Below are 26,799 nucleotides of genomic sequence, written 5' to 3' on the forward strand. Positions count from 1 at the left end.
AGCTTCCTCAAAGCAATTTTAGATTTCTGAAGCAATTTTAAAAAGATGTCTTTTCTGATCTAATACTACAAGTCTTAATCCTAGTCTGTACATGCATATTCTGTAACACTCAGTAAAATCTTTGGGAATTCTCCATGTAGAAAGTTTCCCATGAAGTTCTGAAAGCAGAGTTTTGCCTTTCTTATCTCATTGTCAAATGATTAAATACCTTTAAAAAAAAAATTAAAGCAGTAGGAGTTTAACACCTAGTCATCTGTGTGCCACTGAGGCTAGGAAATATTAAGGCTCACAGGTTGCTTGAAGACATTATCTTTTCTGCTTTAGATTGACAAGACTTAACTATCATCTGATTGACTGTTTGTTTTTCATTGTATGCCTTGGTCACTGACAGAGCTCCATGCATCCTGTGTATTACAGTGGCAGGACTCCAAGGCAGTATTTGGCTATCAGTTTATTCACTAGATTTTTCATTCAAAATCCCTCTTGAGCTTTTCAGTATGGCTCAAATAAATTATTAGTTGGCTTAGAGTGCTGGCTGTAAATGTTTGGGCCTTTATTTGAGCATTAAAAAAGGCCTGGGAACTATTTCAGGGAAAGTATTATTAACAAATTCTATGTGATAAAAATCTACTATTTGTTTTGGTTTTCAACCAGGATTTTTTATATTGGGGGAAAGGCAGGGAGGAGGTTCGTGGCCAGGAGAACCATTCATATCAGAAACAATGTCATAATTACACAGAGTAGAGAGCCTTTCTAGAAAACAGGGGTTTAAAAATTATATAGAAACCTCTATAGCCAAAGCGGGAGATCCCTGTGGATGGCAGAGGAGGGATTCCAGCAGCTGAGTCGGCTGCCTGGTACAAGAGTCCTGTCGGAAGCAGAGGTAAAGGTTTCATTAAGAAAGCATTTCAGACAGTCAGCAGGCACACCCTGATTTCCAGGAAATAAGCGTTACCCTTATTAACTCCTTGAATACAAATCAAGGTGCAAGCATTCCTGGGAAGTGGACAGAACATGCTGGATTCCCCGAGCAAGGTTCCTTCAAAGGGTGACGCCCTCCATGTTTTCCAGAATTGCTCTGTGCAACTGCATTTTCCACACAGCAGTCCTCAGCATCTTCCTTTTCTATGTTAAATTCCCTCTATGCAGTGTTTCTGGTGGTACATTAGTCTCATCAGGTGTGGTTGTGGGTCTTCATTGGTATTGCTGGTTGCATCGTGGAGCTCAGTGTTATCCCGTGCAGCTTACAGATCTCACTGTGTTTCTTCTTGAGCAGGGATATTCGTGGTAAACCCGAGTTTGATACAGTCCTCAAGAGACAACTGGGGCTAAGATTTTTGACCTGTGTCTCATAAAGCTCTTGACCAGCTCTTACTGTTTTCTTTCCCCTCCGTATTTTCCCTGGTAATCAGATCAATCTGTACAAGACTGGCTTAACAAATAGGGCTATAGGATCAAGATGGTTTCTTGTATTACTGAAATTGAACAACACCAGAGTTTAATGGAAAATTTTCACCCCTAATAATTGGGTGCATTTATATTTTCCATCTATTTCCACAACTAAAAGTCTTGGAGAGGCTTTTTTATCAAAACTTGAAAAAGTAGACTAACATTGACGCTAATTGACTGTTCAGATTGAAGCGCCTCCAGGGCCAGCCCTGACCTGAATGCTCCTGGGGCTAATCCTAAAGTAAATATGCTGTTGATAGAAAATAATTATTCTTGACTGTGCTTCTGCTCCTTTTAAAGTCAATGGCAAAGGTCTCACTTGCATTAGAGGACACCCATCCTCTCGTATTTTGACACAGTGATCCCAAAACACAGTCTGCTTTGGAAGGCTCCCCGGCACGACTTGCCACCCACTCACCTTGGGCAAAGTTGAAGGTGGAAAGGTGCGCTTTAACCATCCAAGGACCATACATAGGTTTTTGGCAGTCCTCTTACTTTGCAGCATTAGCAGTTGCAATTCTGTACGGGGAAGAACAATTTGCGTCTCCAGGGATTTCTGCTGGAAAGAGCCAGTTAGAGCCACTTACAGAAACAGGAAATTCTGCAGTTTTGTAAATTATTTTTAAACTGATAGCCCTCATGACAGGCAGTTCTTCAGAGGCCCGCTCCAAAGCGTTTCCCAATGAGCAGGCACTTGTGTCAACATCTCAGGAGACAAGCTAATGGCAAGTAAGGACTGAGAAATGGTCAGATTTTGTTGGGGAGAGGGGACGTTTTTCAAAAAGTAAGAAGTTCTAAACACCTTATTTGGTGTAAAAATTAGCCTTTTGGAAAAAAATAGAAGTCCCATTGGAAACCTCTGCTTTGTCACATGTGAACAAGGCTACTTAGATAACATTTTCAGTCAAACCTTCTTGAAATTGTTGATTTGGACTTTTTCATTGTGATCAGCATTTTAATCAAAGGACATTGAAATGCTACCCTTAGTCTGTTTTATTGCCTTTTTTATTCCTTTTAGGCGCTTTGGGATAGTGATAGGGTTTTTACTTTTTTAATGAAATGTTTCAGTACTTTCAACATTCATTATGAAGCTGTGTTTCCAAATTAAAATAGTTTTCAATTGCCACTCTTTGAAATATCTCAATATTTTGAGAGGTTAAAAAATTGTGATATGCCATAATTCCCCACACAACTGAAACTCTTTTTGCTGACCAAGGCAAGTAATGACAGTCCTCTTTTCTGTTAAAGTAACAAAAAGTGTGGTATTGAAGCCAAGTAATCAAGCACAGTTTGTCTCCCATGTAAACATATTTTGGGATATATTATGTGTACTCACCTGCTTGTTCTTGGGCATTGGGAATGCTTCAGAGCCTTAACAGAATGTTGTATGACATTTCCCACTGTAAGACTTTGTTTTAGTTGTGTGCAACTTTAACCATCTGACCTGAACTTTTCCATTTTGGGCATCTCAGCCTAAAATTTGTGGGACTGTTTCAGCCGAAAAGCTTCAGCTATCCCAAGAAGAAAGTTAGGAGGAGACACATACATACATCCATATTTCTCTCCTACATCCATACTTCGGAATGAAGACCTGAAATTTGTCTGGAAGTTGTCCTAATTTCAGGCACATTTATTCTTTCTCTTAAAAAAAACCCAAACAAACCAAGCAACAACAAAACAAAACCTTGACTTTTTATTTGGCCAAAGTAAGAACCTTTAAAATCACACATTCTTAGGGTAGAGGGGGGCAGCGGAGGGGGAGGTGCTGATCTCCTCTCCCTGGTGACCAGTAATAGAACACAGGGAAATGGAATGAAACTACATCAAGGGAAGTTCACGTTGGACATTAGGTAAAGGTTCTTCACTGAGAGGGTGGTCGGTCACTGGAACAGGCTCCCCAGGGAAGTGGTCATGGCACCAAGCCTGTCAGAGCTCAAGGAGCATCTGGACAATGCTTTTAGTCATATGATTTAGTTTTAGGTATTCCTGTGAGGAGCAGGGAGTTGGACTTGATGATCCTTACGGGTCCCTTCCAACTTGAGATATTCTAGGACTCTATGATTCTAAATAACAATTTAAAAAAATAGATAAAACTACTTGATAATAAATAAGTAAAACTACTTTACTAAAACATGTATAACTACTCTTTTTTTCCTTTTCTTTTTTTAGTAAGAATGTGTGAACTGCAGGTCAGCTGTTTAGAGAAACCCATTAAGTGATTATTTACTTTTTTCCTGAAGCATGGCACAGTTTGTTGTTTCTGTGGCTGCTTGCACAGAGGGCTCTGCAGAGAAATAGCAGAATCCAGACTTCCTTCACCAAATAGGAAATCAAAATATAGGACCTTATTTCCAAAGTTTGATTTTTCTAAAGCTTCAAGAAGCAAAGCCACAAGTAACTATTGCTACATGAACATAGATATTCTCACAAGAGGTGAGAGGCATGTTGTCCCCTCCTGTGCTTAGGCCCTGCATGCCCAAAGGCTCTGATGTCTCAGCTTATGAATACAGATTTGAGTAGAGACTTGTAGTTAGTAAGCATAGGGTTAATGAAGGAAGACAACGTTGATTTGAACTTGAAAACTTTGGTTCAATTCCTAGCTTTTGCCCCAGATATTTTTTGTGCGAGCACAGGCAAGACATTTAATCCCTCTGTATCCCAGTTCCATATGCATAAAACAGGAATGAAAATACGATCTTTGTCCCACCCCTTTTTTAATCTCATCTATTTAGATCATGCATTTTTCAAGGCAAGGGCTGTTTCTCTCTGTGCAGACAACTCATAGCCCATCAGGGCTCTGATTGCAGACAAGGCCCCTAAGTGCTCTTAGTGCGTAGCAGTAGTAATAACAATAACAACAACAATAATAATAACAACAGATGGAGTTCAAATTCTGACAGACAGATCTGAGCCGTTACACATTTGGGAGTACGAAACACAGTCGTGCCCAAGACAGCTATTTTCATCAGAGACGAAGGTTAGCAGTTTGGCAGGACGACTGAATTTGGCGTTATGTAAGCTGGGCTTTGCAACTTCAAACTGTGTTTTTATTTGGTTGTGTTTTTTTCTCCATCTCCATACGGTTCAGTCTGCGACTGGCACTGTTTTAGAGCTGGCTCGTTGTGGGATCTACCCTGCTGCAAACAACGTTTGGAAATCTGAAAGAAGGTTTCTTTAATTAACTGAAAACCAGAGCCCATAGTCTACTTGATATGAAAAATAGACCAAATTATAGTGGTATTCATAGCCTGCTGGAATGGTTGGTTGTTTTGGAAAAAAAATGTTTTTAAAGGAGGCTTGCCAAGAAACTGTTCTCTCAGGAAATGATAAACGGCAGTTTGGAGACTTGAGTGGCCTGTACTGTATGTATGTGTCTTGGTAACTGCTGACTCAATCATGTGTGCTCCTGATGGCTCCCACATTCGCAGCACAGGGAATTTACAGTCCTGATTCACAACCTCATTACTGTCCTGCAGTCTGGGACTTGTACACATGGCCTCGGGATTGTTTTATCCAAAAACAATGCAAACACTTTTTCTTTAAATTACACTTCAGATAACCTTTTGGTTATCATTACTTTTACAGTGTGTGCTAAAAAACTTGCAATTTCTTTTCCAAAACTATAGTTTTGCTGAATATACCCTGCCAGGTTTGGTGTTTTCTGTTTGTGGTGGGGTTTTTTTTCTTTTATAGTATGTTTTCTGTGAAGTTGTGAAATTTTAGGAAATTTAAATAACAGAAGAATGAAGACATGGCTAGAATTTGAATAACAGGCTTGGTTTTTAAAAAAGTAAAAGAAAACACTGTCTCTGTGCACTGAAGAAAGATCTGCTTTAAACAATGCACCATTTAGTCATGTGAGTTCTTTGCAGTGATGTGTGCTATTTACTATATACTATTACTATAGGGGATATGTTGCGTGCAAGCGGACAAGCCTTTGGAGTGTACTCTTCCAAATGCTAACAGTGATACGTGTTTTCAGGCTGTTTAATATTAATCTTAATCCCCATTGACATCAATAAGTTTACTCCTCATTTACTCTGGGGTGGAAGAGAAGCAAATTGGGACTATTGTATATTTAGGAGACATTGTTGCAAAACATGTCCCCTTCTGAGTCACAGTGGACGGAAAGAGAGAGGTTCATGGATACACAGAGCTCAAGGGATTATTTTTTTCCTAATGTTGCCTAATGAATCTGACTGAAAAGGGTCGCACAAATGGTAGAAAAAATTGCATCTACATGTCCGTGAAAATTTATACTGTGTGCTTGTAAACTACAAGATGAAGTATGGATTACAGAGTTTGGAGATAATTTTATAGAAAATTAATCGATTCATTGCATTTAACTTGAATGTTAGGGTTTCCAGGCACCTTATGAAGAATTCGTGTATTTGGTCATTTGCATCCTTGAAAATCTTTTTAGCATTTACATAGGAGGCAGTTGTGAAAATGCTGAGCGCTTCAAAGATCCCTTCTCTGCCCTTGCTCCATTATTTTTCTGCCTTTGCTCCTGTTCTTTGCTCTTTCTGAGCGAATTCTTCTCCCACTCCCCTTTTACTTACCCAGCTGTATGGTACTGCGGTGCAGAGCAGCTGTAAACATCTGGGTGGAGAACCCTGCCCACGCCATCAGTGCTCCTTGCCTTTGGTAGAAATGGTGTTACTTTTATACTGAGGACAGCATCACACCTTGGAGTGTATTTAACTGGAGGAAGCACCTACCTAAAGTAACTTTCTGCTCTGTGATTTCCCAGTGAGAAATCTGCTGATGGGTTTTATGTGCAGTCTGACAGATTAGGAGAAGAGGAATGTGAAATGCAGGTATCTCTGCCCCCTCTGACCAGTTAGATGCTGGTTTTTGGATTATATACCATTGATTCTTCAAGTTTTGCATACCAAGCTGCAGGAAGTACCAGCACTGATTAACATCAGTGTAAGCAGGGTCTGGCTGGGGAGAACTGCAGATGACTTCAACTGGGGAACTACATCAGTGAGCAAAGTGAATGCTGACCTTGGCATTTGAGTTCCAGTGTAATTTTAGGTACATAAATAGCATCTCTGACTCACAAAGTGAATAAAATGATATTATTTAACATTTCTTACATGCTTGCAAGTTTTGCTCACTCAGGTATTGGTATACAATAAGAGATGGAAAAACATGTCATTTGCATGAAAGTCAGAACATATGCTTAAATCTAAAAATAATGCTAAACTTCAGATTTCAACAACAGCATCTGATTGCTTTCTTAATTTTCTCTATGCATTCAAACTTTCTGGAGTGTCTTCTTGTGCCCAGCAATGGGGTATTACAGTCTTTCACCTTTAGAGACTTCAGAGAGTGAGTGCATTTCCAGGGTTGCCTAGTTTTGCAGCATCAGAATGACTGCTCTAGAAATATAATGATGTCTGTCTCCTGGGGTGGCTGATTTAAAACCTTTGCCATGAGCAATGACCCCCGAGTGAGTGAAGTGTGTAATTAGTACAGGTGTTCACTGTACTAACAAAAGCACTTTTAGGCTCTGGGACTGTCTGCAAAGATTGAGCTCATGTCATTTTCTACACATGGCAAGCTTCTTTGTCCAGTGCAGATATACAAGCCCAAAATTAACTGTAGAATTATAAATAGACCATAATTACAATGCGTAAGGAGAGAAACCTTGTTTTGACCTCTTGTATTGTGCAATCACTGTTGTGCAAAGTTATAGACTGTGTTTCACATATACTTCTTCCCAATACATGGATCTTCCTCACTGAAAAGCTCACTGGAAGTTGAGGGCACTCAGAGAGTAAGGGAAGTGTTGAGCACTTTGCAGCACTGCCTCGCAACAGGCTTGACAAAGCTTGACTTACGTGAAATACTCATATATTGTCATGGAAAATGACACTTATTCCTATATGTCAGTTGTATGTGGACAGACACTGTGATTTAAACAAGGCACTTCTTCAGCCAGAGGCTTATTTTGCTATTGTACCAGATGCTCTGTTATGCTACAGCAGGGGGAAAAAAAGACAAAGAATCAACATAAAGTGATATTTGTGATGATGTGTCTGCACATCATCTGCAGGCTGTGGATTTATTAGTTTTTCAGTCAGTAGAACTGTTATATAAATAATGCATATCAGAACTGGTCACACATGGTCTTCTCACTTGCGCATGTACACTGCGCGTACTGTCTGAGCCAGGGAGGAATAAGTGCAACCAGACCTCCTCTGCCTTCTCTGTAAATCAGCTTTTAAAAGGCAGTGTCAGACACTTGTGTCATCGTGACAGTCCATGTCCCATCTAGAAAGATGCATCGGTGTGGTTATTGTGGGGTTTTCAGGTGGTGTGGGTGCTGTTCCTGACTCAGCCATCATTTTCTGCAGGACTGGAGGCGAGCCATTTCACCTTCTGGCCACTATTGTAAGAGACAACAAAAAATGTTTTTACAAATATGTTAACAATAAAAAGAGAGCCAAGGAGAATATCTGTCCTTTAATGGATACAGAAGGGAACGTAGCCACCAGAGATGAGGAAAAGGTTGAGGTACTTAATACCTTCTTTACCTCAGTCTTTAATAGTGAAACCAGTTATCCTCAGGGTACTCTGCCCCTGAGCCGGAAGGCAAGGATGAAGAGCAGAATATACCCCCCATAATCCAGGAGGAAACAGTTAGTGACCTACTACACCGTCTGGACACTCACAAATCTATGGGACCAGATGGGATCCATCCAAGAGTACTGAGGGAGCTGGCGGAGGTGCTTGCCAAGCCACTCTCCATCATCTATCAGCAATCCTGGTCAACAGGGGAGGTCCCAGACAACTGGAGGCTTGCCAATGTGACGCCCATTTACAAGAAGGGTCAGAGGGAGGATCCGGGGAACTACGGGCCTGTCAGCTTGACCTCAGTACCAGGGAAGATCATGGAACAGTTCGTCTTGAGTGCGCTCACATGGCATATGCAGGACAACCAGGGGATTGGGCCCAGTCAGCATGGGATCATGAAAGACAGGTCCTGCTTGACCAACCTGATCACTTTCTATAACCAGGTGACGCACCTAGTGGATGAGGGAAAGGCTGTGGATATTGTCTATTTAAACTTCAATAAAGCCTTTGACACTGTCTCTCATGGCATACTCCTTGAGAAGCTGGCATCTCATGGCTTAGACAATTGTACTCTTCACTGGGTAAAAAACTGGCTTGCTGGATGAGCCCAGAGGTTTGTGGTGGATGGGGTTAAATCCAGTTGGCGGCAGGTCACAAGTGGTGTTCCCCAGGGCTCAGTATGGGGCCAGTTCTGTTTAAGATCTTTATCAATGATCTGGATGAGGGGATCGAGTGCACCCTCAGCAAGTTTGCAGATAACACCAGGTTTGGTGGGAGGGTGGATCTGCTCGAGGGTAGGCTCTACAGAGGGATCTGGACAGGCTGGATTGATGGGCTGAGGCCAATCATATGAGGTTCAACAAGGCCAAGTGCCTGGTCCTGCACTTGGGTCGCAGCGACCCCATGGAGCGCTACAGGCTTGGGGAGGAGTGGCTGGAAAGCTGCCCAGCAGGAAAGGACCTGGGGGTGCTGGCTGACAGCCACCTGAATACGAGCCAGCAGTGTGCCCCGGGTGGCCAAGGCGGCCAACGGCATCCTGGCTTGTATCAGAAATAGTGTGGCCAGCAGGAGCAGGGAGGTGATTGTCCTCCTGTACTCGGCACTGGTGCGGCCGGACCTTGAGTACTGTGTTCAGTGTTGGGCCCCTCACTACAGGAAAGACATTGAGGTGCTGGAGTGTGTCCAGAGAAGGGCAACCGAGTTGGTGAGGGGCCTGGAGCACAAGTCCTATGAGGAGTGGCTGAGGGAACTGGGGTTGTTTAGCCTGGAGAAAAGGAGGCTGAGGGGAGACCTTATTGCTCTCTACAACTACCTGAGAGGAGACTGTAGTGAGGTGGGTGCTGGTCTCTTCTGTCAGGTGGCTGGAGAGGAAATGGCCTCAAGTTGTGTCAGAGGAGGTTTAGGTTGGATATTAGGAAAAAAAATTTACTGAGAGGGTTGTCAGGCATTGGAACAGGCTGCCCAGGGAAGTGGTTGAGTCACCATCCCTGGAGGTATTCAAAAAGCACGTAGACAAGGCACTTCAGGACATGGTTTAGTGGGCATGGTTGATGGTTGGACTCGATGATCTTGAAGGTCTTTTCCAACCTAAATGATTGTATGATTCTGTTGTTTCCATTTCCTCAGCCATGAGTACTGGGTATCATAAAGCATTTTGAGGCTTGGAGGTCAAAAATGAAAACAGGAGCACTTGGGGTTTTTATCATTTTTATTATTCCCACTGTTGTTCGGCATCTATCTTAAAACTTACATATCATTTGAGAAGATTATTTCTTGATTTGAAGAGACCGCTGCTTGAATATATAAATCAAGAATGCAGGTACTGTAAAGTAAAAAGGAGCAACATAGACCTGAAAGGAACTGGGATGCTTGAGACTGAATTAAACTCCTTTCACATTTCAGAGCAGATGCATCAGAGCTGAAATTGTTAGCCTAATCACGTAAAGCCATCCTTGAAAATGGATGAAAATGTCTTAATTAATTCAGAATGATGTTAGCATTTTAATCTGTTAATTCCTTAGTAGGTGCTATCTGACAACCTTTTTTCAAAGGTTGCATGATTAGGGGTGAATGAACTGCTCCAGAGTAGCTGATTACTCTCTCTGTTGGACGGGGGGAAAGATGCTACCTAGCAAAAGAGACTAGCAGAAGAAAGAAAATAAATAACTCCATAGTAACTTCTTTCATTCTTTCAAGGAAAATATGCAAAGGGAAAATAAGAAATGCCTGCAGCTAAACTAGTTTGTGTGGTGATACTCAGATCCTCCAAGTAAAGCACGGTCTGGCTTCTGTGAACACAAATGATCAGTCTCCAGGAGGAGCAGGCTGCAGCTTGCTTCAGAAAGCACGTGCTGATTCTCTGGTGGTCACCTCCTGGAGTGCCCCTGTCAATGAAGACCTTCCCGACTGATGCCCAAGACAAATTTGGTCCCTCTGCGGAGGACCATCTTTTAGATGACAATTAAAATGATTTCTCTCATCACCTGCAACCACTGAAGATCCTGTAGCACTCTGTCTGTCTTAGACACGGTTGGGTGGCTTCTCTCTGCCATCGTGGTGTTCTTCTATGCTTTCATCATATGACTACTCTTTGATCCTGTCTGTAAGTGCTGTGGAGTGTTACCGTGTACTGTGAAACAGATGCTGCCTCCCATCGCAGAGAAGCTACATTTTGTTATTGATTTAAGAGGGGCTAGTGCAGCCCTTAATGGCAGGGGCTTGAGGGGAGAGATCCAGCTACGTGTTCGTGCTCCTCCTTTGCGCAATTGATAACAGTTCTGGTAGGAGGTGGGAGTGGAGAAGGGAAATGTCACAAAGCTTTATGTGCAAGACTGTCACCACCTCTGCCTGAAGGATCTTCCAGTATTTCATCATGTGTAGCCTGTATGTACTGTGTTATCTTGTGTAGAAGCCTCCTCTATCATTGGATAAAATTACAAAGCCCAAATACTTTTTGTTTTGAACAGTAATGATCATCATTATCTTAAGAATGAGCAATCCAGGCTACTACCTATGAACCTGAAGAATAGCAAGAGGTGGAAGCACATCTAACATCTGGAGCTGGGCAGATCATTTAGTCTTCAAGCCTGTCATGATGATTAATCAGCTAGGAAAGACCGTGAGCCTTTTGCTTCCACCGCTGAGCAGTTGCTTACACTGCCAATAGATCCACTTTTTGAGTCACAGTTTACCAGTCCAAATAAATGCCCAGCCTGGCTATATTCCTAGAAGAAGTTATTGACAAAGAAAAGCACTAAGGATTTTTTGTTATCTTTGTCATCCATTACCTTTTTCTAACATATTATTTTGTCAGAAACATTTGTTTACTTTTGAAGTCATTATAGCTTAAAATGTTACGGAGAAGAGCCTTGATATCTTAACTGACTCAAAACCAGAGGGAAACTTGCAATGGAACCAATTTGGAAAGTTAACCCATGCAGAACTTGTTTCTGGCGGCAGCCACTCATTTCAAAATGAGTCAAGCCCCCAAAGTGTTATGAAATTGGCTTAAAGCCATAAGGTTGTATTTAAGCAAAAAAAAAAAAAAAAAAGGAAACCTATCAGCCTCTTTAAAGGCTAGTTTCTGAGACCTGGGTGTACACAGAAGACCTGTTTTCAAGGTTTCCTGTGCAATAATGTTGGTTAGAAGCTAACTCTGGAACCTGAAGCTGGTATTCTCGCATAGCTGGTTGGCTTCAGAACTCGGAATTTAAAGAAAAATGTCTAAAACTACAAAATGCATAACAAAATAATCACTTCATTTCCCCCAAATTCAACTGGCAGAGCTGTTGAACTCCTGCAGGCATGGTAATGACTTTGTATGACCCATGAAATTTGACTGAAAACCCGTCTTCATTAGCAGTTGGTTGCCTTTGTTGTAGTTTTGCTCCTGGTATCCATAAGATCTACTGGTTTGCCTTTACAAATAATACCATGACAGCCAACAAGCAGTTTCTTTTCCTTTTAAACATGGGTTTCCACTGGTAAATATATTACGTTCTAGTTCACTCGGTGCTTATTTGCTGGCTTCTGATTGATTGTATCTGCCTCCACTTTTTGAAGCAGTCAGTAAACGAATGAAATGCAGTTTTGGGGTGTCCAAGGCAACTTGATTTTAGAGGGCGCAGAGAACCTGCATCTTCTCTGGGTTTCAGTGGTTTTGCTGGGTACTTACTTTTCTACAAAATAAAAGCATTTTTATTTTTAGAGTATTCTGAAGGAGGTATTTCCAAGGGTACGATTTCAGCAGAATCAATGGCGGTTGGAAAATCTAGGGGAGTAGAGTGGGCTCGCAGACTTTTTAACACCAATAAATTTCACCTCTGATCTCTGTGCAGCCCCTAGGAATGAAAAGTGCCTTTGGAATTGTGTGTGGTTTTCTTTCATTCCACTGAGCTTTCCCACTGAAATTTTCTGTCTTGCATCTGTGTCTTTGTAACGCTTAATGCAATGGCAAAACAAGAGGCCGCCTCCTTTCTGAGGAGCAGACTTAAGCATACAAGAATACAGCCCTGGTTTTATGTGTTCAGAATGGGTGCAAACTTGCCACCTTATTTATCACCAGGATTTCTAACCTTCAAATGCCATGGCCCATAAATGACTTCTCCATAATAATATTTATCAAAGTATTTCTGGTCTAATTATTCATGCTGAGCTTGTTCTCTAAAAATTTCTCTTGAAAGAATCTTTTTAAAGATTTTTTCTTTTGAAAACAAATTCATGACCACATCAAACACAAATTCATGTTGCCGTTGGTTTAATTACCAGCAGCCCTCAGGGAATCTCAAAACTCACTATTGCTATAATTGCTTCTCTCCCTTTCTCTCCCCCACTCCTTTTCCTTGATTGCTGCAGAAGTCATCGTATGGTTATTAATTTTTCAAGCTCATTTTAGATACAAAGGAGTTTATGTCCTTTTTTGCCCTTATAGTAACTATCAAATCATAAATAATGAGTAGATTATGGATGCTAAAAAGGGAACTGGCCAAAAATCTTTTTTTGAAAAAACAGTTAAAGTCGTGTTGGTTTTTAACATTTTAAACAAAAAGCAGGTAGTGATGCCCTTCCCTACTCATGCCATGCCATAAGATCAGTTCCATAACCTGTGGATGTGTCTCACTTCCTATTCAAACCAGAAAACCCAGTGCACCTAGTGTGGCTTTATTCCCTTTGAAAAGCAGTATGGATGCCTCATTTGGGTGAAGCGTGAAACATAACATAAGCGATGCTGACCTAACTCAATGTGATACATGGCATATTTGCTTTAAAAAGAGCAGCAGTCTCAAATCTGGTTTGAATTAGGAAAAGCATTTGAGAGAAAGAAAGGAAAGAGGGAACCGTTTCGTAGCAGGCATCTGAAAAATAACAGTTTGGAGGAAGGAGGAAAAATTGTCAGGCAAAACCTAACAGTTAAAGCTGAAAAATGTATTTCTAACACTGGGGATTATGAGTATATATCTTCTTCTTTGTTTTTTTAAAAAATAAAATCTTGGCAACTTAAGTTCATACTATGATGATCCAGGATGAGAACAGCTACTCAATGGTGAAATTATCAGCAGTACTCCAGCAAGAGGTTATTAGTCATAGTCCCAGTATCATATGAGAGCAGAGCCAAGGATTCAAGAAGCAAAACATTCCCCTTTGGAGAGAGGTCAAGATTAGTCACTTTTGTTTTCTTTAATTGGGGAGGGGGGGGGGGGGGGGGGTTTGGTTTGGGGTTTATTTTGTTGTAGAGAAGAGTTTGGGACATATTTTCATGCTAGTTGGGTCTTTTACTCTTTTTTTTAACCCTAAAGTGTTGTAAATATGCCACTGTTCCACACTGGAAACAGGAATCTACAACTAAGAGAAAGCTGTTGTCTGATAGCCAAACTTCTGACAACAAAAATATGGAGTGATATTCAGAGGCTGTACTGCCGTGATTAAACCAGCAGAAAGAGTCCTCCAGAGGCAAGTACCACAGGGAGTTTTCTTCCCATCTGTGGAACTGAAGCATCTGAAATATAAGTGCCTGTTAGCTAAACAGAGAGTCTTTCTTTCCTCTGCAAACAGGTACCGGGGTGCTCAACCAGAAGGACACAAAGTAGGAATGTTTTGCTGAACAAGAATATGATCAAGAATGAGAAAGCAATCAGTTTTCCAACCTTCTGTCTCATTAAAAAACAGGAAAGTGCTTTGAAGTTTTCTTTGAGATCTAAAGAAGATTTGCCCAGGACAGGGGGAAAGATTTTTAAGGTTTTGTTAGAGCTTCTCCTTCCAAGTTGAAGTTAAAGATGTTTAGTGCATCTGAAGGTGGGCCATTAACTTTACTGCCTCAGTTTTCCCCACTTTGTGCTAGCAATAACAATACATATCTACTGCGGTGTTCTGCTGTGTAGGTACACAAAGGTTCACACAGTGCTTTGGATGTAAGTTGCACTAATGACCGCCACTTATTCTATAACTATAGCCAAACTATTGCAGAAAGATAAGGGGCTTTTATTCCTGTTTTCTTTGATCAATAATTCCCTTATATTTCTTGTTATCTCAAGTCTGTTTGACATCCTCCGTAAGGCTGGATTTCAATTTAAGCATAATTTGGGAAACTGTTTATGATGATGGTGCTAGATGGATGTCCAGTGATTTTTGTGGATACATAAACTTCTCATACTTTTGGTATCATTAATTCACTCGTAAGGAACGAATCCCTCTTTTCTTGCCAACTTGTGTCTTATTTTCAAATGGATATGGAAGACAGTTGTGTCTGGTCAAAGAGATATTATTTCCTGAAGGTGGGGTTATAGTAAATAAGATAAGCAAAATGTTGAAAAATCCAGAGTATTCAATTAATAGGATAGGGGGATTTTATCTTCTTTAGTAGCTTCTGATAAAAGTTATATTTAGAGACAAGACCCTAAACTTCACTTTCCTGGCTTCATGCAAGGAGAGAAAAACATTCCAAGCTCCCTTGTTCATCTACTGATATTCTGGTAATTTAGAGGAAAGGGTTAAAAAAAATAAATATCTGACCTTTGTAATATTTTAGGGAAAAAAATGCTGTATCCTGAGGCAGTGCTGGGCCAACGACTGTAGGTTTTGGACACTGTCCTAACTTGAAAATTTCCATGTGTTTTAAGTCTTGTCTCATTTATCTACAAGAGTCAACCACAAATTTTAATTGCTTGGCTATAGCCCTCTGGATGCCAGATAGATCTGCGAGCGCTGCACACATCTGGGCATGCATTCAGTACTGCAAGGCCAGCAGGACTGCTCTGGGAGCTTGAGGAGCGACAAGCAAGCAGAGGGGCTTCATGGCCCAAATCTACACCTAGAGCTAAGAAATATTCTCAGGAAGAGCTGATTTCCAATAGTTTGGGTGTTTTAAATAAGCCAAATATTTTTGCAAGAACTTGTTAATAGCAGCAACAAAAGCACTGAACCAAGGCCACCATTCTCAGCTCTGTCTTCTCAAGCAGCTGCCATATCCAGTCTCTGCTTCTTACCATCCCTTCCAGTCACAGCTATCGTGGCCCACATTTCTGTCTCGACTAGCAGCATTTTAGGTCATGTCTTTCCAACTTTTTTTACCCTCAGGCCCTTCTGAATCCTCTCCACTTCTAAAATAAACACTGTCCCAAAAGCTTTCCACATTTTGAGGTCTTGTACACTACAACAGTCCATGGCCAAGTGTATTTCACTCTCCCATAACTTAATTCTTCCATTTGCCAATGTCCTACTGACCTCCTTGTTAGAAGGAGAGGTATGTATTCATCTTACCTTGCTTCCTTTAATCAAGCAGCAAGTTATAGCCACATAATTTTATGAAGGTGACATGTAAAAAGCAAATCAACCTGTGTGTTTGTAACTTTTGCTTTCTATTTATTTCTCATGAAGCTCAACAAGGCCAAGTGCAAGGTCCTGCATCTGGGTCCGGGCAATCCCAAGCACAAATACAGGTTGGGTGACCAGTGGATTGAGAGCAGCCCTACTGAGAAGGACTTGGGGGTGTGAGTTAATGAGAAGCTCAGCATGACCTGGCAATGTGTGTTTGAAGCCCAGAAAGTCAACCATATCCTGGATTGCATCAAGAGAAGTGTGACCAGCAGGTCGAGGGAGGTGATTCCCCTCCTCTGCTCTGCTCTCATGAGACCCCACCTGCAGTACTGCCTTCAGCTCTGGGGCCCCGAACATAAGAAGGTCATGGACCTGTTGGATAGAGTCCAGAGGAGGGCCAGGAAGGTGATCAGGGGACTGGAGCACCTCTCCTACATAGACAGGCTGAGAGAGTTGGGGTTGTTCAGCCGGGAGAAGAGAAGGCTCCAGGGAGACCTTATAGCAGCCTTCCAGTACCTAAAGGGTGCCTACAGGAAAGGTGGGGAGGGACTTTTTACAAGGGCATGTAGTGATAAGACAAGGGGTAATGGCTTTGAACTGAAAGAGGGTAGATTTAGATTAGATGTAAGGAGAAGTTCTTCACTGTGAGGGTGGCGAGGCACTGGAACAGGTTGCCCAGAGAGGCTGTGGATGCCCCATCCCTGGCAGTGTTCAAGGCCAGGCTGGATGGGGCTTTGAGAAACCTGGTCTACTGGAAGGTGTCCCTGGCCATGGCAGGGGGGTTGGAACTAGATGATCTTTAAGGTCCCTTCCAACCCAAACCATTCTATGATTTTCATAAGTTTTAAGATCTTAAAGGAATTGGTCTCTTATGTAAGCACAACATCTGTTGTTGCCATTTATTTCTTTGTAGGTCTCATTTAATAGTTCCTCTTGTACCTGAAGTTTTGCCTGCTGCTGATCTGCAGCATTTGTTCGCATAAGGATTATGTGTAAGTGGCTGGAAATAGTCAAAGATAGCTGTGAAGGTTTCTGTTTTATTGCATAACATCTTCAGATACTGCTGTTCCTGAAGGCTGTATCTTCATTTTCATTTGGGGAAAAACAGCACTATCATAAAAGAGGCATTTATAAAAACATGCTGCCAATATTCTGTGTTTGGTAACATATATGCTGTATTTTATACTATATTTATTTAATCCCATATTACTGAAGTGGCTTTTCCATATCAGTTTTTCAGGTTTTGACCTTTCAGAGCATGTCTCTTACTATTGTTGGTTTCAAATAGAATTCAAGGGAGACTTCTAATCTGAAAAATGGCATTATGGTTGTAATCTACACTCTTCTAAGAATCATGAAAATCCACATGAAAGAAATGGAGCTGAGTGATTAACCAGAGATGTCATATTTCCAGAAACTTTGAGGAAGCTTTTAGAAAAAAACGTTTTTCTTTGGGGAAAAGGATATTTGGAAAGGAGAAATAATTCTCTACAGTATAGTTACTTGCTTATCAAAATTGCTCTCCCACTTCTAATGGAAAGAAAGAATGCATAAATCAAGCCTGTCATTTCTCCCATTTCCTATAGCTTCAGCATCTGGTACCCTAGAGCTTGTGCTGCAAAATCAGGACAAGTTCTTCAAACAAACAAAAATTACTTTGAAATGCCTCAAGTGTTATAGTCAGTAATCAAATGGCCACATGCTGGTGTTACCAGTTGGTTTTACTTCCCAACATAATTAAGAAAAATATGTGACAAAACTGAGTTTCTATATGGTGCATTAAGAATTTACTATGCCAAGTCAAGCCCCTTTTAATAGTAGGTCACTGATATCAAGGTGACTTCTGGAGGATCGGAGCCAGCAACTGGCTTTTAAATCCCAGTTGTTTCTGAGCTCTGACCCTGACTTAGTGACTCAGAAGTTTCTTCCCAGTCCCAGGTCATCAACCTCTGTTGAAAGCACAAGCGGCACATCCTGATTAATGGTGAATTATCAACAGCCATTTAAGGGTTACTACTACAAAAATTAAGCTGGTTTTTTACACTTTTTAGAAGTGTAGGAGAAATATTTTACTATAAAAATACAGAGTAAGATGAGACCAGCAACAGTCTCAGTTTACTGAAAAAAAACAGAACAATTTTTAGCACCTCAAAGCAAAGAAGAGATTGGCACTGATAGCTTTATGCAAGAGGGCTGATTTTAGGACACAGTGTGTAGCAAGTGCCTTTCTTTCCAAAGATGCTTTTTGTCTCAAAGTTATCCATTTTATTTGTCAGTTAAGACAGTGGTTACAGTGTTCATATATTTTCATTGACTAGAAAGTGACTTGTCACATGCAACCCTCAAAACCTGTTAATTTTGTTCCTCAGAAGCTCAGCCTTTATATTTTTCTAGCAATGAGTAATCTTACAGTAGAGTGTTTTCTCATTGGCTCCTCTTCCCCTATCCTTCCCCAGATGCTGCACACATACTCCCTTCTTTGGCCAACTCTCAAGAGAAAGTACAGACAGTCTGGAGAACAAATCTTCCTTCATGCAGATTACATTCTCCTATAAACACCTCAGCAACGGGTATATAACCTCCAGCAAGACTGCTGCCTAATCTCTGGCAACAAAATAAACAAATCAAAGCCAGAAGCTCTGATAAGGGGATTCGCAAGAATCTGGGATCTTGGGTGCTGCAAATGGAAGGAAGACTCTTTCCGTGATTCAAGTACAAGAATCATGTACTTGAAGAAAGAAACTTTCTTTAATAGTACTGAAATTGTTGGTTTCTTCTGCCACTATTATAGAGAAATGTGTAAAATAAATCCTCTGAGAAGATTCCCATACCCATCCCTGAGCTTCTCTAGAAAGCCACTGTTTAGAAATATTGAGATAGCAAAATACGTAGGGACTTAGCAAGAAGAAGAGCCAGGGAAGCTGATCTCTGAAGCTTCCTCAAATATTCTCAAGAACTTAAATAGGATGGATCCCACCAAAGAAAAATGTGATTTATAACCACACCTTTACCTGCAGAACTCACTCTGTTTTCTTAAATACCACTTGATACTGATACCTTCCTTCATATCGTTGCCATTGACAGGTATCATAAGTTCTGGAATATTTTTTGCCTCTTATCTTTTCTTCAACTTAGACATTAGCGTGCCTAATGATGATTTTGTCAACAGAAAGGACATTTTTGTGTGCTTTTCTGAAATATAAAGCTAGCTTATTACTGAGTATTACACTGAATAGCAACACATTAGGGATTCTATACAACACTGCTTATGAGGATGCACAGGTGAAGAAAGCATCATTTTCTTTCCCTAGAAGTTTGCCACACTGTAGAGCAATAGGGTTCTCCTTATTAGGAGGCCACCTAGAGTGATAAATACATGAAGATCTCTGCAATGTTCAGTTATTTTGAAAAAATGCCTTAAACAGTTGGTCCACTTTGAGCTAAAAAGCTGCACCTTCAGGAATGAATGCTACTCAAGATAAGTCAGGGTAGCAGACTTGGGAGACTAATGTTGGAAAAGTAGCTGAAATTTTCCTTTATCACGTTTTCATTCAGCCAAGTGTTGCTTGTGTTCTGGCTTTCCTCTTCTCCTTTAGCAGCTTCACACTCGGCTCCCTGTATTAAGAACAAGCACAGTCCCCCTGAACCCACTGAGTGAGCACTGTGCTGATAAAAAATCTCTTGATTAAGCACAAATTATTTGTTTATTCAGTCAAGCATGTTAAGAGCATAGGTAGTTCTAAACCACCATTCTGTCCAAAGGGACTATGATTTTTACCCTTAATAATATTTACTTTTTAAATCTGTGAGAATGATAATAAAGGGCAGATGAGACAGCTTTAATCGACAGCATTAATCAGCCTTGATCCCTCCAGATCATGGAGCAGCGCTTGGCATAACTTATTAGCAATTTGTGGTCTTTGTGGCCTAAATTATGCCAAACTCCAAATTTTGTCCTTCTGCTTCCCCACTATCCTGAATATCTGTGGTTGAAAATACCATTCCCAATACCGTTCCCCTCAGCTCTGTTATTCATCTGTCCTTGCCCCTTCCCAGTAAATCCCTATAGTTAGTTTGGGAGTGTGTCTCCAGAGTGCTGCTCTTTACTCCTCCGTTACAGGAGTGCATAAAGGACATTCTCCTCCAGATACCCCTGGAGCCACTCAGGCTCCTGTGGGGTTTTGCTGGTTTTTTTAAAAAAAAGCAAGAAAGAAATTCATTGTTACACTTTATGTTCTGAATCGTACCATGAATTTGTTATGAATGCTTAAAATTGCAGGGCATTTAAAATAAATATAATGTGAAGGTCTGCAGAATTTTAATAGATAAATTGCTCATTATTTTGTTCTCTCATCACAAGAACAGTCTCTGTCTTGTTCGCAAGCACCTCCTGGAATGCCTTTGATATCTTTATAAAAGTGGGCATGACACTTTATACCCAGTTGTAGAGGACTGCTGCTCCTGACAACATGACCTAAGAGGACTTTGTGGTTCATAGGAACGACATCACTGTCACATTGCGTGGGGTGTCAGAGTAGCCATGTGCCTCCGTGACTTTTTAGGGAGAGCAAAAATCTCTTCTGAAATGTAGCTACATTTCTTCATGATGTGCCATTTAAGATTTGTTCTCTAATCTTTCAGCCTTTGTGAAGAACTATTTGGTTTGGGGTTTTTTTTTCTCCTCAGTGCACTGCATGGATGGGATTGTTTTATCCACTCCTAAGGGCTAGGTTCAAAACTTGTTTAAATCTGCTTCTCTCCATCTGTGCTCAATCTATGATCCTTGGATCTTTTTTTTTAAAATTATCTCAGAGGATGGAAAAATCTTGTTTTCATACAATATTTCAGTAAGACTTAGGAGTAACTGTGGTGTGTAATTTCTGTAGAGTTTCAAACACTGCTTCCTCTCCCCAACAGCTATAAAATACAAAGGAAATTATTTGCATATAAAGAATTTGATCATCCAAACACCATGCTTCTAATGAAACATAAATCAGCTAGAAAGAGCTTACTTAGTTTTTCCTAAAAGAAACAAATCAGTCTGAGTTATTTTTCCATGTAATTAACACTGTTTGCTGTTTTAAGTAGAGGGATCAGAGTTGTCCAAAGCAGTTAAGATTATAGCAACATCAGCAGTTTTTCTGTTTGCTTTACTTTTATTCATTCTGGCATCATAGCTAATTTCTAATCAAGTAAATGTGTTTGAAAGTATGATTCACAGGAGATGATACACTTCTCCATGCTAAGTGCATAAAGCTAGTTTAATAAAAAGGGTATTGCACATGATGCCATTTTTCTAGTGGGCATAGTTATCTCTGCAGCTAAGAAGTGAACGATGTATTTCAGCATGTGTGTTTGGATGACGACGGACAGATTGGGCATGCTAATAAGTGAGGCCGTTCACCAGCAAACCTCTTATTCTTGTATATCAGAGGCCTGTGATGACAGTAGATGTTGCCTTCTGCTGGCTTTTACTTCCCTCTTTAAAACGACTCATACTTTAAGCAGACACCCCTTTGGCAGAACTGAGGATGGGGGCCCATCGTCCTATTGCCGTCTCATTTGCAAACGTCACCCCAAGAAGCATGAGCAGAGCAATGTACAGAAATCCAGACTGCTCCTTCTCTTGTAATATCCAAAGAATATGTTACTATTTGGGATTGACAACTCAGTCCAAGGTTGATCCAGAGCCCACTGAAGTCACTGGAAGTCTGTGATTGCCAAAAACTACCACTGACTTCAGCATGTCTTAGAGCAAGCCCTTCACAGGCGCAGAACTCCCTGGGAAATGGCTTGCTTTATTGGAAAGCAAAACTGATTAAACAACAATTAAACACAACCAGCCATCTGGACCTCCCTTCGCAAAAGCTTTGTGGCTTTACAGCCCTACCCCAATAAGCAGCAACATGGAAGACGAAGGTCTTTACTTTTTATCTCAGATGGCTCGGCTCAATAGCAATTAGCTTCTGCCTCTGCTTCTGTGGGCCTCCTGCAATCCACAGCTGCAGCAGCCAAACCTTGTTCCCTAGAAAAAATTAGACAATTATCTCTGGGAATTTATTTCCCAGCAAGAATATTCACATCTCACTTCTCTCCAGTACTTCATCACCAAGATGCACAGCTGTTGAAGGACTATCCAGATCTCAGTCCAATCTACTGTCATGTTCAATAGCTCATCACTGCAAGAGTTTCATAAATGCACATTTTCCAGATATATCTTCAGTCTGTGTTTCCTCTGGTAATCCCTGCATGGAATCACAAATTAAGAAATAAATATATATATAAAAATCCCCTAGTTATTTTAGAATAACTAGCAAAAGGACATTTCTTGTTAGAGGAAAAGTTGTCCTTCGGGCTCTGAAGATAGCAGTTTGTCTGCAGTCTTCCACTACAGACCTTCCAGCACAGCAGTCTCAGAAAGCAAGTGATACCTGGGCAGTGGGGGATGGAGGAATGAGGTATTTCCGCAGGCTTCACTAGCACCGATTTGTACTGTCATGCTTGGAGCATCGTGAGTTTGCCACTTGTGATGAGCACCATTTGGGCAAAGCGTGCCTTTTTTTAAGGGAGTGAACAAATAGTGATGAAATGAAAACCTGATGATCTGCTCAATTTTCCATCTGTATTTCCTTCTAGAAATCTTGAACTTACATGTTCTTCAGCTTCCTCATTTGAAGAATCTCATCTTTCAACAGCCATTTCCATCCAGAATTACTAGTGTTTCATGTACCATCTAGGGTGCTTTGCCTAATGTTTTCAAAACCAGCTGCAAAGTATAAATCTCTGGCACCTCATATTTTTAAATCGCTGTATCTGCTTCCCTACCAGTTGTACAAAGTGTTTGAAAAAACCAGCATTTTCTCTACGGTGGAAAAACATTTTAGTCTCTGCTGAAATCCTCCAGGTTTGTTGATGTTCTGTTCAGCCTTACTGTCTTTTACTATCCTGTGTGATACTTGGATGATAGCCAGGCACATATAAATTGCTCCCACTCATGCTCTCTCTGGCGGTTTTATGTGCCTTTCACTACTTTCTAGCAGATATTTTAGGCAGCAATTTATTCCTATCACGTTTTTTTCTGCTTACTTTCTTTTCCCTTTTTAAAACGTATTATACATCTTTTTGCCTAGAATTTACTTAGTGTTTTAGGATCCCTGTGGATCGATGGGTCAGAGACTACAACAGCAAAATCGAGGCTTTCTCGTTATGCTTGTAGAAGGGAGTAGGCAGACTCTTACTCCCCAATTTCAACGCTTGCCATGCCGAGGCGCAGAGAGCGGGCAGAACTTTGAAGCTGGAAATGCCCGTCTTCCCCTCAGGACATCTTGCTCAGTACACTGGAGTCAGCGCAGAGAGGAGGCTTCCCCTGCCAGATAAAAAGGCTGATACAGGTTACTTCTTGACTGGAAAAGGCAAGAAACTAGAGACTGAATCTGTGGTGCTCCTAGAAACATTTAATTCTTGATTTTCCTCCGAGTACCACAAATGTAACCAAAAGAGTCTACATTTCGGGCAAATCCGCAACCTAGCCTATGTTAGGTATCTTTTCTCCTAAAGATTAGAAGAAAGAGCAGAAAAAGCAAAAAAAAGAGGAAATAAATAATTTAAGAAGCTTCTGTCTACAGGCAGAAGAAAATGAGCATTATGGATTCAGGCTGAACCTTCCCCTGCAGCCTCCCAGATGAAAAATCAGCTTTCACCCATCTTAGGAGAGTTTCTGGCTTGCTGTGAATCATGTCATTCAAACGGCAATCCTAGCGAACGCTGTGTCATTGGGGGGTTTGAGAGCGTAAAACTGAATCATGCCCCACTCCTGACCCTTGCCACAGACCCCAGCTGCTATACACTCACAGCAGCAAAATATCTGTGGGCATTTTGCGGCCTGAGCTGGTAATTGAGCCCAAATGTGACAAAGAGCATTAGTCAGTCCCAGCTTAGAGTTGATTAGATCACTGCAAGTAGAGCAGATATTTACTTGAGCATATTGCTATTATTAAGGCATATAAGCATGTTAGAAGTTTATCAAGTTTTCAAAAACAATGTGGACACAATAGTAACAAAAAACCACAGAAACTTAGTTCTGGGACTTAGTTCTCTATCCGAGCACATCTCTTTAAGAGCCCATTTTTCATGTGTTCATCCAGGTATAAAATGAGTGTCAAGTCACATACCAGAGGTGAGTATTAACAGGCCTGTCCTCATCCAACTTTGACCTATTGCATTAAATTTCTAATGCTCTGTTTGATGATCTGTGGCGTCTTCATAGATGTTGTTGTGATCCTGATTAAGAAAGCTCTCATTTTAATATTGCATTTGTATCACACGATTTGTTACAATTTTCTCACACGCTGCTACTAAACAAACCTTCTCTTTGCCCTTGCAGGTTACACAAATGGACCAGAAACTGAACCTCATTACAGATATGCTGCATCATCTGGTTTCCCGTCAGCAGGGGGATCAAGGAAACAACAGATCATCTCAGAGAGGCAACAATGTCAATTCAGATCTTTTTCTCCCTAATAACACTCTGCCGACCTATGAGCAACTGACAGTACCAAGAAGAAACGAAGATGATGTCTCCTGATGTGGTATAAGTCTGGGTTGGGTTCTTCCCACCTTTCTCCTTCAAATGGGACTGAATGTTGAGAAGGAATTAAGTTCATCAGCCATCCAAGAAAACGCGCTCGAACTGTATCTATACCACTAGTCTCAAACGCGCTCTTCTAAAGCCGCTCGTAATAGCCAAAGGATTGCCAGGCTGTCTTTCTTCTACCAGGCAAAACTTACTGAAGCTCCACATTGATTTTGTTCATTAGCAAATAATCACAACTCGTTATTTCTCAGAAAGACCAAAATGATGTAACGACAGGCAAAATGGCAAGGATTTAGAGCTCCTTTAATAATAATAATAGTAATAATAATATTCTAATAATACTTGAACTTAGATGGAAAAAGTGCATTCTGTTTATGAATCTGCAGATAGCAATATATTTCTACTACTAAAGTTTTTAAAACAAACTAGGATAACTTACGTTGTTTTTACTGCATAAACGTACACTAACATTCTAGAGAATGACAAACCACATACTGAATGATTTGCTTTTTTTCTGTTTTATTTTAACATTGCTACATAAACAGTTATCAGATAATGACCAGATTTTTTAAATCTGTTTTACTTCAGGGAGGAACTAATCCTTAATCTGGAACAATACTATTTATAGTGGAAAGTGCTATAGATTTTTTAAGATATCAGTTTTTCATGGGGAGACAATAAAGTATTACATAGAAAAAATGATTCTGCTTTCTAGAAAATTGTTGCCAAAGAATTTATATATCAATAGAAGACACAGTGGTCTGAATATACTTGTCCTGAAATAGCTTTTTAAAAAGAAGACCCACTACTTCATAAATCTTCTGCTTTTTAGCTTACAGTCGCCAAGAATAGTACAAGAGGCTGAAGTCACTGGACTTGCTGGTCAAGTGCTTGAGCTGGCCACTTCCTGAGCATCCATAATCCTTGCAGAAATTGAGGCCCCAGTTCGGGAAAGCATCTCTCATCCAGACAGCATATATGACAATTTGAATAGTTTCCTGAATAATGTCTGGAGAAATTCAACTCCCTACAAGAGTCATTTGGTATTGAAAAGTGCCAGCTCTAATTTAGAGGACCGAGGGCCTCGGCTACAACCCATGGAGCTGAACCACGTTACCCCACATGATAGCTGCAATAAAGCCAGCAGTGTTTGGCTCACTGTGATTTTTCGCATAGACAACATGAGCAGGATTTGGGCTTTGATTACTAAGGTTGAAATTTAGCCCTTGCAGGTAGTCATCAACTGTACCATATCAGCCCTGCTTTGAACATGGAACATCTCTAAAGTGGACAGAGTGTCAGGAAAATCTATTTAGTCCAATGTGGTGGTGGTGGTAGCCTGTACCGCTGGCAAAAGAAGGAGATGTAGACAGATTTATCAGCTCTTGCACTTTGAGCATCATACACATCCAGTGCACCCTGTTTCCTTCACTGCACAGCTTGTCCCCCGTGGCGGTCTCTCTCCCTCTCCTGGAAAACTGATGCCCTAAAGCCTCATAACTGCACAGCAGTTAACATCACCAGTCTTTAATCAATTTGAGCAGTCTGAAATACTGATGTGTGATGAACCGAGATCGCAGGAAACCTTCTTATAGTGCTGCTCATATTCCGGGCTTTCTTTTCAACATTTCATCTCTTTCACTTGGACTGCAGAGAAAAGTATACTGTATTTAACTTTACAGATTATGTTACAATTATCCAGCCTTGCTGCTGTACAGCAGATAAATGTTAAGGCTGCAGAAATTTACAGGCATAAACAGGAATTGTATCTGGGCATTATGTTTTATAGGAATCAAAATTATTGTCATGATTTTGAACATTTTTTAAATGAGATTCACGATGTAATTGCAGGTTATCAGTCAGCCTGTTAATTTCCTAATAAAATACAGGACAAGAATGCCATGTCTTTTGGTTATTCTAAAATCCAGACACTTGATACACAAAGGAAAGCTGTTGGCTCTGCTTTTCTATTTTCTTTTAACCCACTGTACAGTGTACAGATGCCTTATTTGCAATGCAGGACTGGAAACCTTCTGCTGATTCTTTACTAGAGAAATAAAGGAAAAACAGGACTTAATCAGCTGGGGTGGCTTTGGGGAGAAAGGTGTGTCTTGTAGCCCTTGCTGAAAGCAGCCACGTCTATGCTTTTCTATGGGCATTGTGTTAACCAGAAAATGCATCCATTCCTACTTGTCTGTTCCCAAGACCATACCTACATATTCTGCTTGGCAGCTAATCTGTATGATAACAGTCTGGCATAGCAAACATTTCATGAGAACAATAATTTCCCTTTCTTGATGTGTTAGTTGCTCTATATCCATCCAAAAAGCACTGTTACCAGAATCCCGGGAATAACCAGG

General features: G+C 40.8%; 1 protein-coding gene across 2 annotated transcripts in view; it reads left to right on the forward strand.

The window, feature by feature from the left end:
* The window catches only part of KCNQ1 (potassium voltage-gated channel subfamily Q member 1), a 369,743-nt gene extending 343,425 nt beyond the window's left edge, over positions 1 to 26,318 (forward strand). For both annotated transcript variants that reach the window (XM_049821099.1, XM_049821100.1), the window contains one exon: positions 24,230 to 26,318. In XM_049821099.1, the coding sequence (XP_049677056.1) occupies positions 24,230 to 24,430 (201 nt within the window). In that variant the 3' untranslated portion in view covers positions 24,431 to 26,318. The remainder of the gene's footprint in view (positions 1 to 24,229) is intronic.
* The last annotated feature ends 481 nt before the right edge of the window (positions 26,319 to 26,799 follow it).

This window comes from Accipiter gentilis, chromosome 17 (genome assembly GCF_929443795.1).
Source record: "Accipiter gentilis chromosome 17, bAccGen1.1, whole genome shotgun sequence".
Lineage (NCBI taxonomy): Eukaryota > Metazoa > Chordata > Aves > Accipitriformes > Accipitridae > Astur > Astur gentilis.